Source organism: Pantherophis guttatus, chromosome 1, assembly GCF_059756535.1.
Source record: "Pantherophis guttatus breed Tessera chromosome 1, ASM5975653v1, whole genome shotgun sequence".
Taxonomy (NCBI): Eukaryota; Metazoa; Chordata; class Lepidosauria; order Squamata; family Colubridae; genus Pantherophis; species Pantherophis guttatus.
Genome location: NC_142063.1, coordinates 54,742,434 through 54,758,500, shown reverse-complemented (window position 1 = coordinate 54,758,500; position 16,067 = coordinate 54,742,434). Strand labels below are relative to the sequence as shown.

The window sequence follows — 16,067 nt, the reverse complement described above, 5'->3', positions numbered from 1 at the left end:
CTAAACATTTTGAAAATTGAGTCAACTAGTGACTTGCAGCTTCTGTAGCATTAAATCTTGTGTATTTCACATTGCAGAAAGGAGGATTTGTTTGTATTCTGAAGTTAAAATCTTTGTTGTAGTGAATAATTTGGAACTGTAGCGTTTTGAAAGATAAAATGTGTCAATGTTTAGATGCTTCTTTATAAGGCTACCTATTCCAATACTTCAAGTTCCATCTATCAATATTGTCTCCTGTATAGATTTTTTTTAAATAAAGCAAACGATATTCAAAATGTACTGTACAATACAATTCTTGTGTAATAAAGATGTGAGACAGGCTGTGACATTGTGTCCCTTCTTAATTTTCATGCTCACAGGAGCAAACAATTTAATCAGCTTTAAAAACATATTTGTTCATTTAAAACTGAACATTTGTTAAAAGGTGGTTTTATTGTATATGATGCAATTTAAGTCAAATATGCAAAGATACATTGGCAGAAATCATAATTTAATTTACAGGATTTAAAACACCTGTATCTTTAAGTCACTTATTTAAGTCAAGGTTTTTACTGTATACTGAAGAATGACTTTTCCTGTGCTATGAATTGTTTCCAAAATGATGGACACATTATTCATATTCATATATATGATTTTTTTAAAAAAAAATCCTGCCCTCATTTATGTAATTATATCTTTTCATATGTTTGGCCGTTTAGCTGGTTTGGAAACATTTCTTTAATATATGTCATAATGTATGAAACATTCTACATTTTGACCCAGGATACATTGTTTCTGACATCACATGCAAAGAACCTTTGGAGTATTAGTCCCCAAGACTAAGGAGTTTGCCTGAATCTTAACAGGAATATAAAAGTTCATGGTATGGAATAAAATACGTGTAGCCCTCTCTGTTAAACTTCATAAAGCATCTGGACCTTGTTACTGTCTGGCTGTATTTAACCACTTATGTAGTTGAGAAGCTATGAATGGAAATATTCCCTAAATTTGTAATTCATAAATGTTCTGAAATACTAGTCCTTGTAATGGAAAAATGACTAAATGAACTTTAGTTACAGCTCATGAGAGGCAAGTTCTGGGGTTTTTAAAAGGATTTTGGAATTGTAATTATTCTTTTTAAATAATAATCACCAATATTCTTAAAACTATTAGTGATAATTAAAAAGACTTTAAATACAATTCAAACAAAACTATATAAAATGTAAATAGAAGTAAAAAAACATGCAAAGGGAAAAAGAAAGAAATCATGGAATTTTTCTTATTTTCTAAGTAGAATGTAATAGTTATATCTTTATACAGCTTTATACAATTCAGTTTTCTAAACAAGAAAAAGAACCTTGAGAACAAAGAAGTATATTGTCTAATATGGCCCATGGGCCACTTCTGGCCCTTGCACTGTCCCTGTCCAGGACACTCTTGATAAAGTTCCAAATTTTAGGAATATAACTGAACATCAGTGTAATATTTTAAATGTTTACTTCTTCCACTACCTGTTAAGATATATACAAATAATCTAAAGTTTTCAGTGGCCGGATGCCCTTTCATAAAACCACTTTGTGCAGGATGATTGATAGTAATACCTTTTTCAATAATGCCAAAGCAATAGTCAGAATCTTAGCCATCTGCATTTAACAAAAGATATTGGATGGTAACTTGCACAATTTATGATGTTTTGTTCTCAGAATAACAATTTATATAAGTCTTATTTGGTGAGGGCAGGGTCCTTTTTTTCAAATACTTATATATAAAACTATATAGGATGTAAGCTCTTCTTACAATTCCATTGAATAGACATACAAAATATTTGTTAGATAATCGTCAGATAACGAAAAGGTTGATATGGGTTTTTTCCTCAAATAAATAATTGGTTGACAAACGAAATTGGTTGACTAGGGATATGTTCTGAGCATTTATATGATATAGACTATCTATCTATCTATCTATCTATCTATCTATCTATCTATCTATCTATCTATCTATCTATCTATATCTATCAACCTCAAGCTTGACTCAGCCTTCCAGCCTTCCGAGGTGGGTAAAATGTGGACCCAGATTGTTGGAGGCAATATGCTGACTCTTAGAGAGGGCTGGAAAAGCACTGTGAAGTGGTATATAAGTCTAAGTCCTATTGCTATATCTATATATCTATATCTATAGCTCTGTATGTACGCTCATGTTGGTGAGGGTTGGGTTTTTTTTTAAAGCTTGTATTTTTCTTGATTGTACCACATAGTGGCGATAGAGCTTACGTTCAACAAAACTATATAAGAACTTTAGAGATGTTGGCAAAGAATTCAGACTTCTCTGGCAAGGAAAGTGGGAATGACTCCAAGAAACAATGGTTAGTACCAGTGAGTGCCTTCACTTGCTTTCTAGTACCTGCCCTAAAGGTTTTCCTTTGGCAGTCACCTACTATTTCCTCCAGCTCTATATACAAGTACAGGATGGAAGTGGCAAAATTAGAAAATGCAGACTAAAAGCTTTTTACAACTTTGGTCTTTTTTTTAAAAATTTGATTTATATGCCGCCCTTCTCCGGAGACTCAGGGCGGCTTACAGTGCGTTAAACAATAGCCTTATCAAGAATTAATATTAAAGCTGGCCAGGCATAGTAGGATAAGTGGCATCTCATGATACAAACTTTATAATCGAGATCCTTGATAACACTACATTAATGGTGCAGTAATATCAGTTATATTAAATGTACCTACTAGGGAGAGTAGACTGGGTAGAAACGTATCTGTGAAGAAATAGTATGAGAAGGACTAAACACTCTGTCAAGGCTATTAAAGGTATATGTTTGGCTGTTGGATCTTATGATCAGTTTGTTAATTACATCTCTAGAGTAGAAAGCTGTATACCGTATTTTTTGGAGTCTTATAGACGCACTTCTCTCCCCTTAAAAGAGGTTGAAAATTTGGGGGTGTTTTATACTCCGAATGTAGCTTTTTCGAAGCTTTTTTTCAGCCCTAACGAGGCGCTAGTGAGTGAAGCATCTCTGTGCTTTGCCTGCTCCCTCCAACTCTCAGCTGTGCTTTAGAAGCTTTTTTTCAGCCCGAACAAGGCCCTAGCAAGTGAAGCGATCTCCGTGCTTTGCCTGCTTTTCTCATTGCTTCTCTCTCCAAAGATCAGCTGTGCATTAAAAACTTTTTTTCAGCCCTAACAAGGCACTAGCAAGTGTCAGCTGTGCTTTAGAAGCTTTTTTTCAGCCCTAACGAGACACTATGAGTGAAGTGATCTCTGTGCTTTGTCTGCTTTTCTCATTGCTTCTCTCTCCAAAGATCAGCTGTGCTTTAGAAGCTGTTTTTTATCCCCAAGCAGGGGATAAAAAGCGCATGTGCGTGCTCAAAACCAGCAAACTAATGTGCTGAAACTGACCAGACTAAGGATGCCAGACAGATGAATACCTGGTAGGCAGATTTTTTCCCTTCTATTTTCCTTCCCAAAAACCAAGCTGCGTCTTATACTCCGAAAAATACGAATCTCTTGCAATAGCTGATGTGATTTTTAATTAGAACATGAGCTTTTGTTTTCCAATGCGAAAAAATGGTGTATGAGGAAAAATTAGCTAGGAGTTCAGGGTTGAAAGGGAGATAAATTAAGCAACAGAAGCTTGTTCGGAATCTTAAAGAGAACAGTGGAATAAATCTCGTGGTTTGAGGAAACAGGAATGAGAGAAACCTCTGTGAGATGACATGAATTCTCAGAACCAGAATAGCAATAGCACTTAGACTTATACACCACCCCATAGTGCTTTACAGCCCTCTCTAAGCAGTTTACAGAGTCAGCATATTGACCCCAATAATCTGGGTCCTTGTTTTACCAACCTTGGAAGGATGGAAGGCTGAGTCAACCTTGAGCCGGTCAGGAATGAACTCCTGGCAGTGGTAATGCAGAATTAGTCTGCAATACTGCATTCTAACCATTGTAACACCAAATGTCTCCATTCATAGTTGCTATTTTGATTTTTCCATAGATTGTAGATTATAGGTGTGGAAAGTTTTAAGTTTGTGGCCCTACAAAGTGGCACTGAACTGTAATTCCCACAACATCTCACCATTGACTATATTATCTAAGTTCAACAGCATTTAGAAGACCACCAGTATCCTAGCAATTGGGAAGCCAGTGATCAGTTGGGTTGATAAACCAGCTTATTCATACTATAGAACATGGAGACCAGTAGCCCAACTGGTTTGCTTGCACTGACATAATTGATTGTCTAGAATGTTTTAAATGACTTGGTTTGATGGCATATCTCTATATATGTGAATAGCTGAATAGCTTGCTAAGCATTAGCTTCTATAACTGCTATATGAATTTTTTATATAATTTGCACAAGCTCTATAGAGTTGATGTATATTTTCCAAAGAAATACTATACACATGATAAACTTTTTCAGTTTGATTGATTGTGGCTGTAAAGGTGAGAGGTGAAATCCTGCACAATTAGAGACTAGATTAGAAAAGAATGAGTACCATAACATCTACTTAAAACCATATAATCTAAAAATTAAAGTCTGCAATCTCACACTTTTCATTTTTTAATTTATATCTATTTATATGGTCATCTGTCTTACCAATGAGACTCTGGGTGGCTAACGAGTTAAAATGCAATATAAATACATGTATATTTAGAAAAAATAAAAAAGACACATTTCCCAGCCAAATAACTAAATAAAAGGGCCAAAGTGGCTCTTGAACACGCTATTCACCAATACATGATGCAGAGCTTATATATATATACATATATATTTTATACGTATGTATGTGTGTATGTATGTATGTATGTATAACTATAACTGATTCTTTATCTTCTGACCTCTAGTGATCTTTTAGAATGTCTCGCAGGGATTGCCTGTGTGCTTTTAATTGTCTTTTCATAGAACTCTATGAACTTGTTGATTTTAAAAATATGTGCTGAAATCCTCTTGCTGTTGATGACTATACCCCACATCAAATTCCACACTTGCATGATATGAAACTGGAATATACAGAACCATGATAGTGGGATTTCTGGTTGCCTTTTGGTATTTAGCTTTTCAAAGGTTTAAAAAAATACTTTTACTTTTTTGCATGACGAGGAGAACTATAAATGTTTCCAGATTTGTTTTCCAAAGGATCTTTAAACAAAAGATTTTGTTTAAAACTTTACGGTATACGTGCAAAATATTTATTCAGTCACAGGTACTCAACTAATTCTTTAGTTCTTCTCTGTTATGTCTTTTATTGTCTGCACACATTCAGCTGCTTCTTTCTCCTTGAACTAATCATGAAATCTTTCCTGAGCTGAGCACCCCATTTGTGCTACTTTTACTTATAACTTGCAGAGACATGCTGTTAGACTGTGGGAGGAATCCACTACCTTGATCAAAGTCCTGTCAGCAGAACTGAACACTAAACTCTACCAGTTGTATTCTAGGAGTAGTTTTTATATATAGGAGCAAAATGTTATGATATTTATGAGCAATGTTGCATTTATTTAGTCTTACTTCCCAATGGCGTGGAATCCGTACTAACTGTTAATCCTTAACTATGGAAGTCCATAGCAAATTCTCATATATAGGGTAACATTTTGAGAGAAAGGAAAAGCAGAGCATAATCTATATTATGAGAATCTGTTCCCCCATTTCCCAGTTTGAGATTGGGAATTAGAATTAAATTGTAGACTTAGGTGGTCCAATGTTAAGCTCTCTAGAGACTGTAGGCATTATGTATTCTTCCTGATCAAGCAGTAATCTGGCAGATACTCTGGAAAATGCCATTGCTTGGTGTTCTGATGTAAAGCCTGAACAGCATCTGCACTGAGTGGAAAGGGGCCCACTTTTGAGGTAAATAGACAAAACTGGCTACTTTCTTTTCCTGTGACAGGCACAGGAAGTCAAGATAAACCAGCTTCACATATATATATATATATAATGTAGCTAGTGTATCGCCATTAATACAAATTCAGAGAGAGTTGCAAAGTCATCTACGAGTTAAATGAGGGAAAGTGGGAGCTTTCAGCACTCCGTGCAGACCATTACATAGGTGATTCAAAGGAGGGACAGAAAGAAGGAGACTGGTATATTCCGGTTCAAGCTATAAACGGTTTCATTGTTTTGACTTTGGGAGTCTGCTTCTGGGTGGGCATAGAAATCCCCCTCCCCGTTATAACACATACCAAAGCTTTGAAGCGGTACAAAACCCTTCCCAGGGGATAACAGGGAAGGTGAGAAGGATCAGAATACATTTTTCAAGTTATTTTTCATGACTGCATTTACACTTCTCTGCATTCATTGAAAGAAAATCTGGAATGGGATTAATTATATTAGAGTACTGCATCGCAGGGCCAAGTTTTAATACAAGTGATGAGGTGTTTGAGTAGGTTAGAGAATTTTCTAGGGTAGGTAAGGCCATAAATATGAAGGAAGCATTTTGTAGTACTGACTCTGATTAGATTTTTTTATCCCATTGTCGTTATTTGTTAACCAGATTGAAAGAGCACATGGCAGGTTAACTTGAGAACTGTGTTACCACCATAGTATGTTATTGGTTATTCTGTGGAATGAATGGTTTTATGGCTTGTTTGCTTTTTGAATAGTAATTAATTCTGCCTGTGTTTCACTGATCGGTAGGCTTACAAATTTGTGCCATGATCACACCATTGAAGCTCCCTCATTCCAACTCTCTCTCTCCCCCTGTCCAGAGGAACGGGACAACTCATCACATGGCCAACTTGCCATGGCCAACTCACTGTGGGACAACTCGCTGCAGGACAATTCAATAAATACAAAAGTTAAATTAATTTCAATGGAACCATGGCTAATAATAATAAAATGAGTCAATCCAGAAATAAAAGAGTTAACAATAATTTCGATGAAAACGTGGTCACCAATAATAAAAGTAACCGAGTGAAATGATTAACACAGCATTGAATTGCCCCGCCATGAGTTGTCCTGTGGCAAATTAGCTGTGGTGAATGTCATGTGACAAATTAGCCATGGCGAGTTGTCCTAGACTCCTCTCCAGCTACAAGAGTAAATGGAATAATCTAATGTATTGTTTCCCCTTAAAACAAGATTTCCTCTTAAAACCACTAGGAAGGTTATTGAAGCAATTAATCATTTTTAGCTCTCATTTGCAGAGAAATTCGAGATTCAGTTTGACTTTTAAATGGTATACCTCATGATAAATCATGTCATTTTTAGTATCTTACACTAGATTCTACAAAGTTTTGGTACTTGAACCCATACTGAGAGAATATATGGAAATTAGCATTTATTCGGCTAAACTCAGGAAATCAGAGATAAGAAGAATTCTTCTTCTGCAGAAGACTTAATTTTGGCTTTGTCCAAAGAGTCTGGCTTTCAGTTATCCTACACATTCTATGCTAAACATTATGCTGAGGAAAAGGAGGGTGACTAGCAAACTAGACAATCTAATTTCAGTTGTACTCATTGCAATAATCCCTGAACATTTGCTGAAATCCAAGATTTTATTCAAGGAGATAATAAGTAATTTGTTTAGCTAAGCCAATTATATTAACTTTATTTGAAATTCTATATGTATGTATTGGTTGCCTTGGCTTGTTTTTTCTCTGTTTCTCTTTTCCCCCAAAACTCTAGAGATTTGGATTCATTAGTTTCTCCATGCACAAGAACGGAATGGTTACACCGCTATCTGCCTTTGGTTTAGGAATGGTATGTTTTGCTAGATTCTGTAATTGAGGGCTTTGGCAGAAAGCTCTATAGCATCTTCCTTTCTATTTATCTTATGGCTGGACTAAAGAGAAATATTAGTGAAAAGGCAAAAAAAGGCCAACCTGGGCAGATGAGAATGCGTAAAGAGATTCAACCTCGGTGATAAAGACTGTATTTTGAGTATCTTTTAGTGGGAAACCTTTAAGAAGGAATCTGTCAGTAAAGTACTTTAAAACTTTTCCCTCCTGGGTCCTTAGCATGGTACTAGGGGCCTCAGTATTCTTATGGATGCCAATATTCCCACCCATACTTTTCTTGGTGCCTGTCAGACTCATTGCCTATTTAAATTCATTTTATTCATTTTCACTTTTTAAATTTTCAGTTAAAAATTTGGAAATGAGAATGCTGGAAAGCATCAGCCTCGAACGTAATTGGTACTTAATGCCTCTGTCCCTGACTTAGGTCTCAGAAACATTTTTAGAATTTAAAATGGCAGGGATCTAAAGCTCCCCTTTCAAATGTATCTATCTTCTCAGAAAAACAAAACAATAAGATGAATTAGTGTCCTGTGAGACTTGGAAATGATATTCTACCAAACTAGCTTCTGATAATTGGATTATTTTCCTTAGTGATTTATATCAGATCTGTCATTTTATGATGATAAAAGTAATGTACTTTCAAAATTCCAGATGTGCACCTAACCACCAAAAGTTGTGAATTCCCAGTATATAGTATGGCCCTTGTTTCTAGAAGATCAAGAATAGAATGTTAAAATGTTTTTGAGAGATAAACAAATTTGCTACTGAAGACTTTGGAAGGTTTAATTGGAACCCATTTCTTCTATATACTTTTTCTCAATCCTGATTCTCTATTTATAAATAATGTGACTGAAGAATCAAATTCTACAATATTGTTTTTAGTCTTTCTACTTAATATTTGGTGTTAGCACTTAGATTACCGTAAGTCTATTTAAAATGAAACAATTATGAGATTATGTTTTCCTTCTCTGAATGCTCTCATATTTGGACTTCGGTATTGGTATACAAATATCGTGAAAACTTGATACTTAATTCTTTTACTCTGCTTTTCTATATATGAGATTACTAGAGCTAACCAAAATATCTAACTAGCTTACTATTGGGAAAGAGACTTTCATTAAGTATTTCTGGATATAAAAATCTAGGAGAAGGAGCTGCCTTTTGCTAACTTCTAAACTTACATTAAACTTTAAAGAAAGGTTATAAAGATGAAATAGATATTTGGAAACCTAGGAGAACATCTAAGGAAATCCAATTCTTCATTAGATTTCATACAATTTTCTCTGCACAATCTGCACTATGAGCTGCCAAACCTGGCATAGCTTGCTGAGTGATATAGCCCAGATTGGAATAGGACAATTTGCTGTGGCCAATTTGTTGCGGTCAACTCACCATGGTCAGCTCGCCAGGGCCAATTCGCTGCAGTCAACTCATCACGGCCAACTCCTTGTGGGATAACTTGTCAGGGCCAATTCACTGTGGGATAACTCGCTGCAGAGCAGTTTAACAATTCAATTTAATTATTTAAAATAAAAAAATTTAAAACATTTTTTTGTCATGCACATTTCATTTTGTCCCTGTTTTTGCATCCCTTCTTTAATGATTCTATTCCACCATTTCTTTGATATTAGTGTAACTCTTGTTCTGCAGTGAGTTGTACCGTTGCAAATTGGCCGTGTTGAGTTGTCCCACAGAGAGTTGGCCATAGCAAGTTGGCCGTGGCAATTTGGCTGTGGCTAGTTGGCCGTGGTTACCTGGCCACGGCAAGTTGGCTGCAGTGAATTGTCATAGATCCATCCCGGATAACTGACTTTCTTAAAACAATTTGTTTCTCTGATCCTATTACAAAGGAGGGCTAGTGGAAGGGTTGACATTATGAAATCTACCTCCATAAGAAGCAATAGAGAAGATGCCCCTGTGTCCAGTTTGTAATGGGAAACCTTTGCCACGGCTGTACTACATTGGTGGCAAAATGACTAAATTTTGGTGGTGTTTTTAGATTGGGATGGGGGTGGAGGAGAGAGATTGTAAGGCTGGGAATGATAGTGAATTGCCTCCTGGAACTTTTCTGCTCTCATTCTCACCCTTAACTCCACACATATTAGAGACATCTCTTTCTGTCCATTTCCTTGCCCCCTTTCCAGAAGTATGTGTGACCAGTTGTATCTTAGTTTCTTTTTTAAAACTATTGTTAAAAAAATAAATAATGTAAAGATTGAAACAACTGTGTGATGAACTGGCTAAACTTTTCACATCACAGGCTTAATTTTTGTATTTCCGTTTTCCTTACTTACTTTTTCCTTAAGAAAATCTATTTCTAAATCTTATCTATTTTTGTATTTATTCTTGCTACTTAATCTTTTACTGAGAATTCTCCCAAGTTTTCACTTGATAATATGCATATAGTTTAGATTCAGCTTTCATTTTGACAGGGTGTGCACTGCAAAGTAGTCATTTCTGACATGTGGTGGCTTGGTAATACAGACATAAATTTTGTTTGTGTGGTCTGATTACTTCATTTTTCCTGCTTGGTTGGAATGATGTCTGTTAATCCATGGCAACAGCTGCCAAGATATTGTCTAAGAAGTAAAATCTAATGGCTGTTTTCTTTTGAATAAAGCTTGAGTGACCTGGGCATTCCTGTTGAAAAAATACACACTTTCAAATATTTATTTACTTTGGAAAAGAAGAAACTTTAATTTTATTATTTTTCCTCTAGAAAATATTTTGATGTACAGTACTGGGAGGTTCCTTAACTGTGTTTAGTGAAGTTTCTAGTACAATTTGTTTAATATGTATAGTGAGAAAATTTGAGTCTTATATCTGTCATGGAAGCAGGACAAATGTATTGCATGTTCATGTATGGCAGGAGCACTTTTAAAACTCTATTTGAGTAAAGTAACATGACTTTTTAGAGCAAATGTATATATACACTTATGTGCAGAAACATCACCTAAATGTAAACCAGTGCCAGTATCAACATAAGTAAAGTTTTAAAAACAGTATTAATGATCCACAAAGAGGAGATCTACAAAGAGGTAAGAATCAATTAAAAAAAAATACTTATCAGGGCCTTGACTTCAAACCATGAGACAAATTAGAAATTCAATTAGAATTGAAGTAATAAAAGTTGCAGAGTTAGCAAACCTTGTCACATTGTTCATAGAGTAAACCGATCACATAAATCCATATTCTAGTCTTGTTTAGAAATGCTGTTATGCTATCATCTGATATATTTTGTGTTTTGTTTCAGAGCTTTATGGTTTTGATGTTCTCATTGATTCTACTCTCAAGCCTTGGCTGCTGGAGGTGAATCTGTCCCCTTCCCTGGCCTGGTAAGGGAATTGTTGCAGAAGATAGGATGAAATGATTGTCCCCTAAGTAATTTTCTTCTGAATTTGTTTCCTTTGGGGGCAGGAAATATTCTTGATGTTTTTTAAGTGGATCTTTGTTTGGATAAAGGGAAGGGAAGAACAAGTTTGCAAACTGACTATACCTCTGATTAACTTTTTTTATTTCTCAAATTGAGGAATATAATTTATGGATATAATTTAGCCTGTAACACCCACTCCTTTGCTTTGTGCATCAGACATAGAGGGGAGTCTATGTATGCAAGGAGGAATGTTTTTAAATTTTGTTTTTGGTCTCTGAACTACCAGGTCACAAGGAGATACTACTGTACCTATTAGAGATGTACAAAATTTTCTGAATTTAAAATGCCTGGGATTGAGGTTGAAATGGTTGTTCTGACCTTATCACAAGCATTCTTAGTTTGAAACAGGGCTGTTCTTTTCCCCCCCTCTGAATACTACCAGCACGTCTAGGAGAATATGTTTTGATGTGAAACAGCTGCTTCAAGTTCAAAGTGTTGTGTATACATCTATTACCTGCCATATCTCCTTTTGGCTAAAATGGTAAGAGGCAGGATTGAGCCAAAATAGTTGGGTAGGTAGAGGTCAATGTCTAAGGATAGCTACAGTGTTCATATTTGGCCCTTTCTCAATAACCCGTCTGTTGATTGTGAGCAAGGAGTGGGGGACAGGCTTGGATAAGATTATTTTCCTACCATCTCTGGTTGAATAAACAAAACAGTGAGTGTTGTTTCATTCAAATGATGAAGCAAACCCTTCCCCCCCCCCCCCAGTTTTTTAAAGGAGGAAAGGGATTAGATTCAGTGTGCAAATAATATTCTGTCCTAAATATTATTTCTTTTTCTATTTCGTTAAGTTAGAAAAGTGAAGTTTATTTTTTTCTAAGAGAGAAAAGGCAGCATTCAATAAAGTCTTTTATCTGAGATCATTAATGTTTAATTTCTTTCTGAATGGAGGTTTATAAGGTATAAATCTCAATCAGATCTATGACTTCATTTGGTCCTGGTTGTAGTGAGTGTTAAAAATTCACTTTTCACCTGTATGTTTTTTTTAGTGATGAATCTATTTTTAGATTCTATTCTCAATATTCAAGAATAAGTGAATGAAACTGGAAAGATCTAAAACATTAAAAAATATACCCTGAATCTTGGAGGAACTCACAGAAAATTGTTCAGAGAGCACTGTTGTTCTATCACAGATATTGTAAGAAATATTTCCAGTTTGGAAATGCTGATTTTCAGTCTAGTAGAACAGAATTCCCCAATCTTTTTGGCTTTGTGTACCAGCGGGGGGAGGAGAGGGGATAGTTCTGCGCGAGTGGTAGGCATGCACACCTGCTGTTCGCGCAAATGGAACACACACACATGCGCTCACCCAACACTTCTGGGGCCCAGTTCTGAACGGCTCAAAGCCTGGAGGTGGATTGTTGCTCGGGGATTGGGCACCCCTATACTGGAACATTAGAAAAGGGAAATCTAAGATTTCTTTAACCTCTGCCCAGAATGTCAAAGCAGAAGGATTTTCATAAAGTTGTGTATGTATTATTATTATTATTATTGTTATGTCATATTATCTGCTTAAATAGATGCAAAATTTCTGATTTGGCAGTTCCAAGAATGGGACTTTCCATTCTTAGAATGATAGGTCTTGTACATATCGATTAAACTTTCCTCAAAAATGCAGATTAAAGTGATTAATTGGTTGGTCTTATTTGTTCTCTTGTTCCATGCTGTTAGTGATGCTCCTTTGGATCTGAAAATTAAAGCTAGCATGCTTTCAGATATGTTCACACTTGTAGGTGAGTATCATGTCAATTCTTCTTCAATATTGAGGACCCAGTTTGTGGGGCAATAAGCTGACTTTGTATAAATATACAAAAGTATGAAGGCTATTGCTTAACGCATTGTAAGCCACCCTGAGTCTCCGGAGAAGGGCGGCATATAAATCAAATTAAAAAAAAAATTACATTGCTTTGGGTGACTGTATTTAAAGTCAATATACTGTATAGTCCAGAGCTGATTTGAAATAATGTTTTATATTACGTTCCATATGTGTCAGATTAGCTCTATGTACATATATTTAACTATCGTGTTATGCAAGTACCTTAACCCAATTAAGGTACTTAAGAGTTTCATTTTAGCCCCAATAGGCTGGAGTTTGTTGGAAACTGAATCTTTCCCTACCAACATCAGTTTTATTTAATGTATAGTAGGAACAAAGCAGTCACTTTATAGTTTCTCTTCCAGACTCTAAGACAAAGTACTGGACAGGCCATGTTAAAATCTGTTGTGTGAATCTGGTAAATGCTTTGTAGTAGTATTTGGAATTATTTTGAAAAGTAAAATAAAATAATTAGTGACAGGTACATACAATATTTGTGCAACGTATGACAGCACTAAGTTCTGTACATGAAAAAACATTGAATAAATGGTATGATATACCTGTGTCTCTCTCTATATTTAAGATTGACATTTGCATAATGTTTTGGAAAAGTGGCAGATGTGATAATTCTACTTTCTTCTTTCTCCTGCATTTTCCTGCACATGTGGGGTCTGCTTTTTTTCTGGATTAACCAAGTTTTGAACCATTACAGTAATATCTAACATTACAAAACATAATCTGCCATGATTGCTGTTAAAATATCTATAAAATGGGAACTAAATATCTACAAAGTTATATTTTAGAGCTGTCACAGCATCCAAGCTTCAGAAATATCTGTCCCTCAAATCTATATACATATACATTCTTATGTCAATCACATTTGTTTCTCATGTCAATCGCATCTAGTTTCTCCCTTTTGTATTTCACAGCTCAACATAATAGTTCTTTTTACAAATCCATGCTTGCTTTTGGAGAATAAATGTCATTTGTTGTAATGTAAATGTAATAGTGACATAGTTTCTGCAAAGGGGACCCATTTCTGTTACTCAACAATATCTATTATTAAGCAGTGCCCTGGGAAGCATCTATGATAACCCTAGTTTTTAGGTGGTACATTGATGCTATCAGGGCAGTTGATCTATAATTAGATGTCCTTCATGTGACAAATCTTCCTCCCTTCCTCTCTCCAAGGCTTTGTTTGTCAGGATCCAGGTCAGCGGCTAAATCGGACATCTTATTACTCCTCTGAGACAAGGAGAAATCCTTACCAAAAAACTCAAGTAAGGAGAAAAAAGTTAAAACAATGCTTCTGCGATGATATTATTAAATTATGATTTATATTTGCTTGATGATCTTTCTATACTTTTTCTCCTCTGACTACTTTTCTTTCTACATTTAAGCTGTTCTTTAATATAGAGCTTCTCTTTTCTTAACACTTTAGTCATGCATTGTTTCTACTCTATTGGGAAGTAAAGTGATCTCTAGAAGTCCTTTGTGTATCTGAGAGGGTATCATTACTTCTTTATTTGGTGCTCTCAATATTTATGACATTTAAGAGGGAGGGAAGAGGAGTCAAGGTAAGCAGTGAAGTAACAAACTGTGTAGCTGAGTCGGTCACATGGCCTTGGGTATAATAGACGCCTGGATTCAATTGTGTGTAGGAGGGGTAACAGGGGAGTGTCTTAATCGAATGGGTCCCTGTGGGAAATATTGGGTAGAATTCCTGAAAAGAAACTCCCTTTATCCCTAGTGAGTCTTGATTTCTGCTGTATTTCATACCATGTAAAATGATACTAGCACCATAATTGCTGCCATCTACTGTCTGCTTGTTTAGAGCTGCAAGACACTGCAAAGTCTTTTATGTTTCCCAAAGTCTGAACATAATTTGTGATCTAAATTAAGTTGCCTTTTGTTAATTTCTTAGGGTTTCAAATGTTTCAAATACTATTTGTAACCCAGGATTTACCGTTAGCTATCATATGTAAAGCTATCATACCTGTAAAAGAAAGCAGTATTATTTATTACATACATTACATATATTATGTATGCTAACTAGGCTTTTCCTGAGCGGTTTACAATCCATTAAAATTAAACAATACAGTTCTTGACAGTTAAAATACATAACAAAACTTGATAATTAAAGGATAATGAAATTAAAACAATAGAAATACCAGCAAGAGCATAGAAGTGTAGAATTAACATTGATTTATTAAAATGTCTGGGAGAATTAAATGCTTTTGCCTAGTGCTGAAAAAATAAAGTCAATGCCAGGTATACTGTATGGAGAGTTACCACTGACAAGATTTGCCTTCAGGTAGCCACTTGGTATTTATTTAGGTATTCATTTATTTTTGTGTTTCCCTGAAAATAAGACCCTGTCTTATATTTTTTTGAACCCTGAAATAAGCGCTTAGCCTTATTGCCATGCGTTCAAAAACCCAATTGGGCTTATTATCAGGGGATGTCTTATTTTGGGGGAAACAGGATACCTACTTATTTTTGATTAATTATATACTATGAAGTCAATGTCAACTCTTTGCAACCACATAGGTGGATTTTCACCATGACTGTCTGTCCCTAACCTCATCCTTCAAGTCTTCCAGTGGTGCATCCATTGCCACTTTAACTGAGTCAATCCACCTTGCTGCTGATCATTCTTTTTCCTTCCACCTTTCCCAACATTAGAGCCTTCTCCAGAAAAAAACGGCTAACTTATTTGATTTATACACTTCCTGACTCTGCAACTCTGGGTGCATACATAAAGCAGTGTAAAACAATGAAATAGAAATAACCACAAAGGGAAAAATAGAATCCAATAAACAATTCATTTTATAAGGAGCCTGCTACCACCCTAGCTCAAGGCCTGGAAGAGGCAGGTTTTAAGGGATTGTTTAAAAAAAGTCAAGTGTGTTTGTGGGGTTATATTTATCTTAGGGAGGAGAATGTTTTTCCAGAGAGATGGCTCCATGACACAGAAGGCTTGCTATGGAAAGCAAAGCAAAGCCTCCAAAATTGAGTTTGGGGTATAAAAATATATGCAAACAGATTTCTCAGGTAACTGCTCCCAAACTATTAAAATCCTAAGAAGTTAATACCAGCT

General features: G+C 35.5%; 1 protein-coding gene across 44 annotated transcripts in view; it reads left to right on the top strand.

Moving 5' to 3' along the window:
• Window positions 1-16,067, top strand: part of TTLL5 (tubulin tyrosine ligase like 5) — a 150,303-nt gene that overhangs the window by 23,623 nt on the left and 110,613 nt on the right. For all 44 annotated transcript variants that reach the window (XR_015728970.1, XR_015728969.1, XR_015728967.1 and 41 more), the window contains 3 exons: window positions 10,969-11,050; window positions 12,823-12,884; window positions 14,159-14,247. Coding sequence is in view for 33 of the 44 variants with exons in the window: in XM_087874036.1 (XP_087730162.1) it covers window positions 10,969-11,050; window positions 12,823-12,884; window positions 14,159-14,247 (233 nt within the window). In the remaining 11 variants the exon portion in view is untranslated. The remainder of the gene's footprint in view (window positions 1-10,968; window positions 11,051-12,822; window positions 12,885-14,158; window positions 14,248-16,067) is intronic.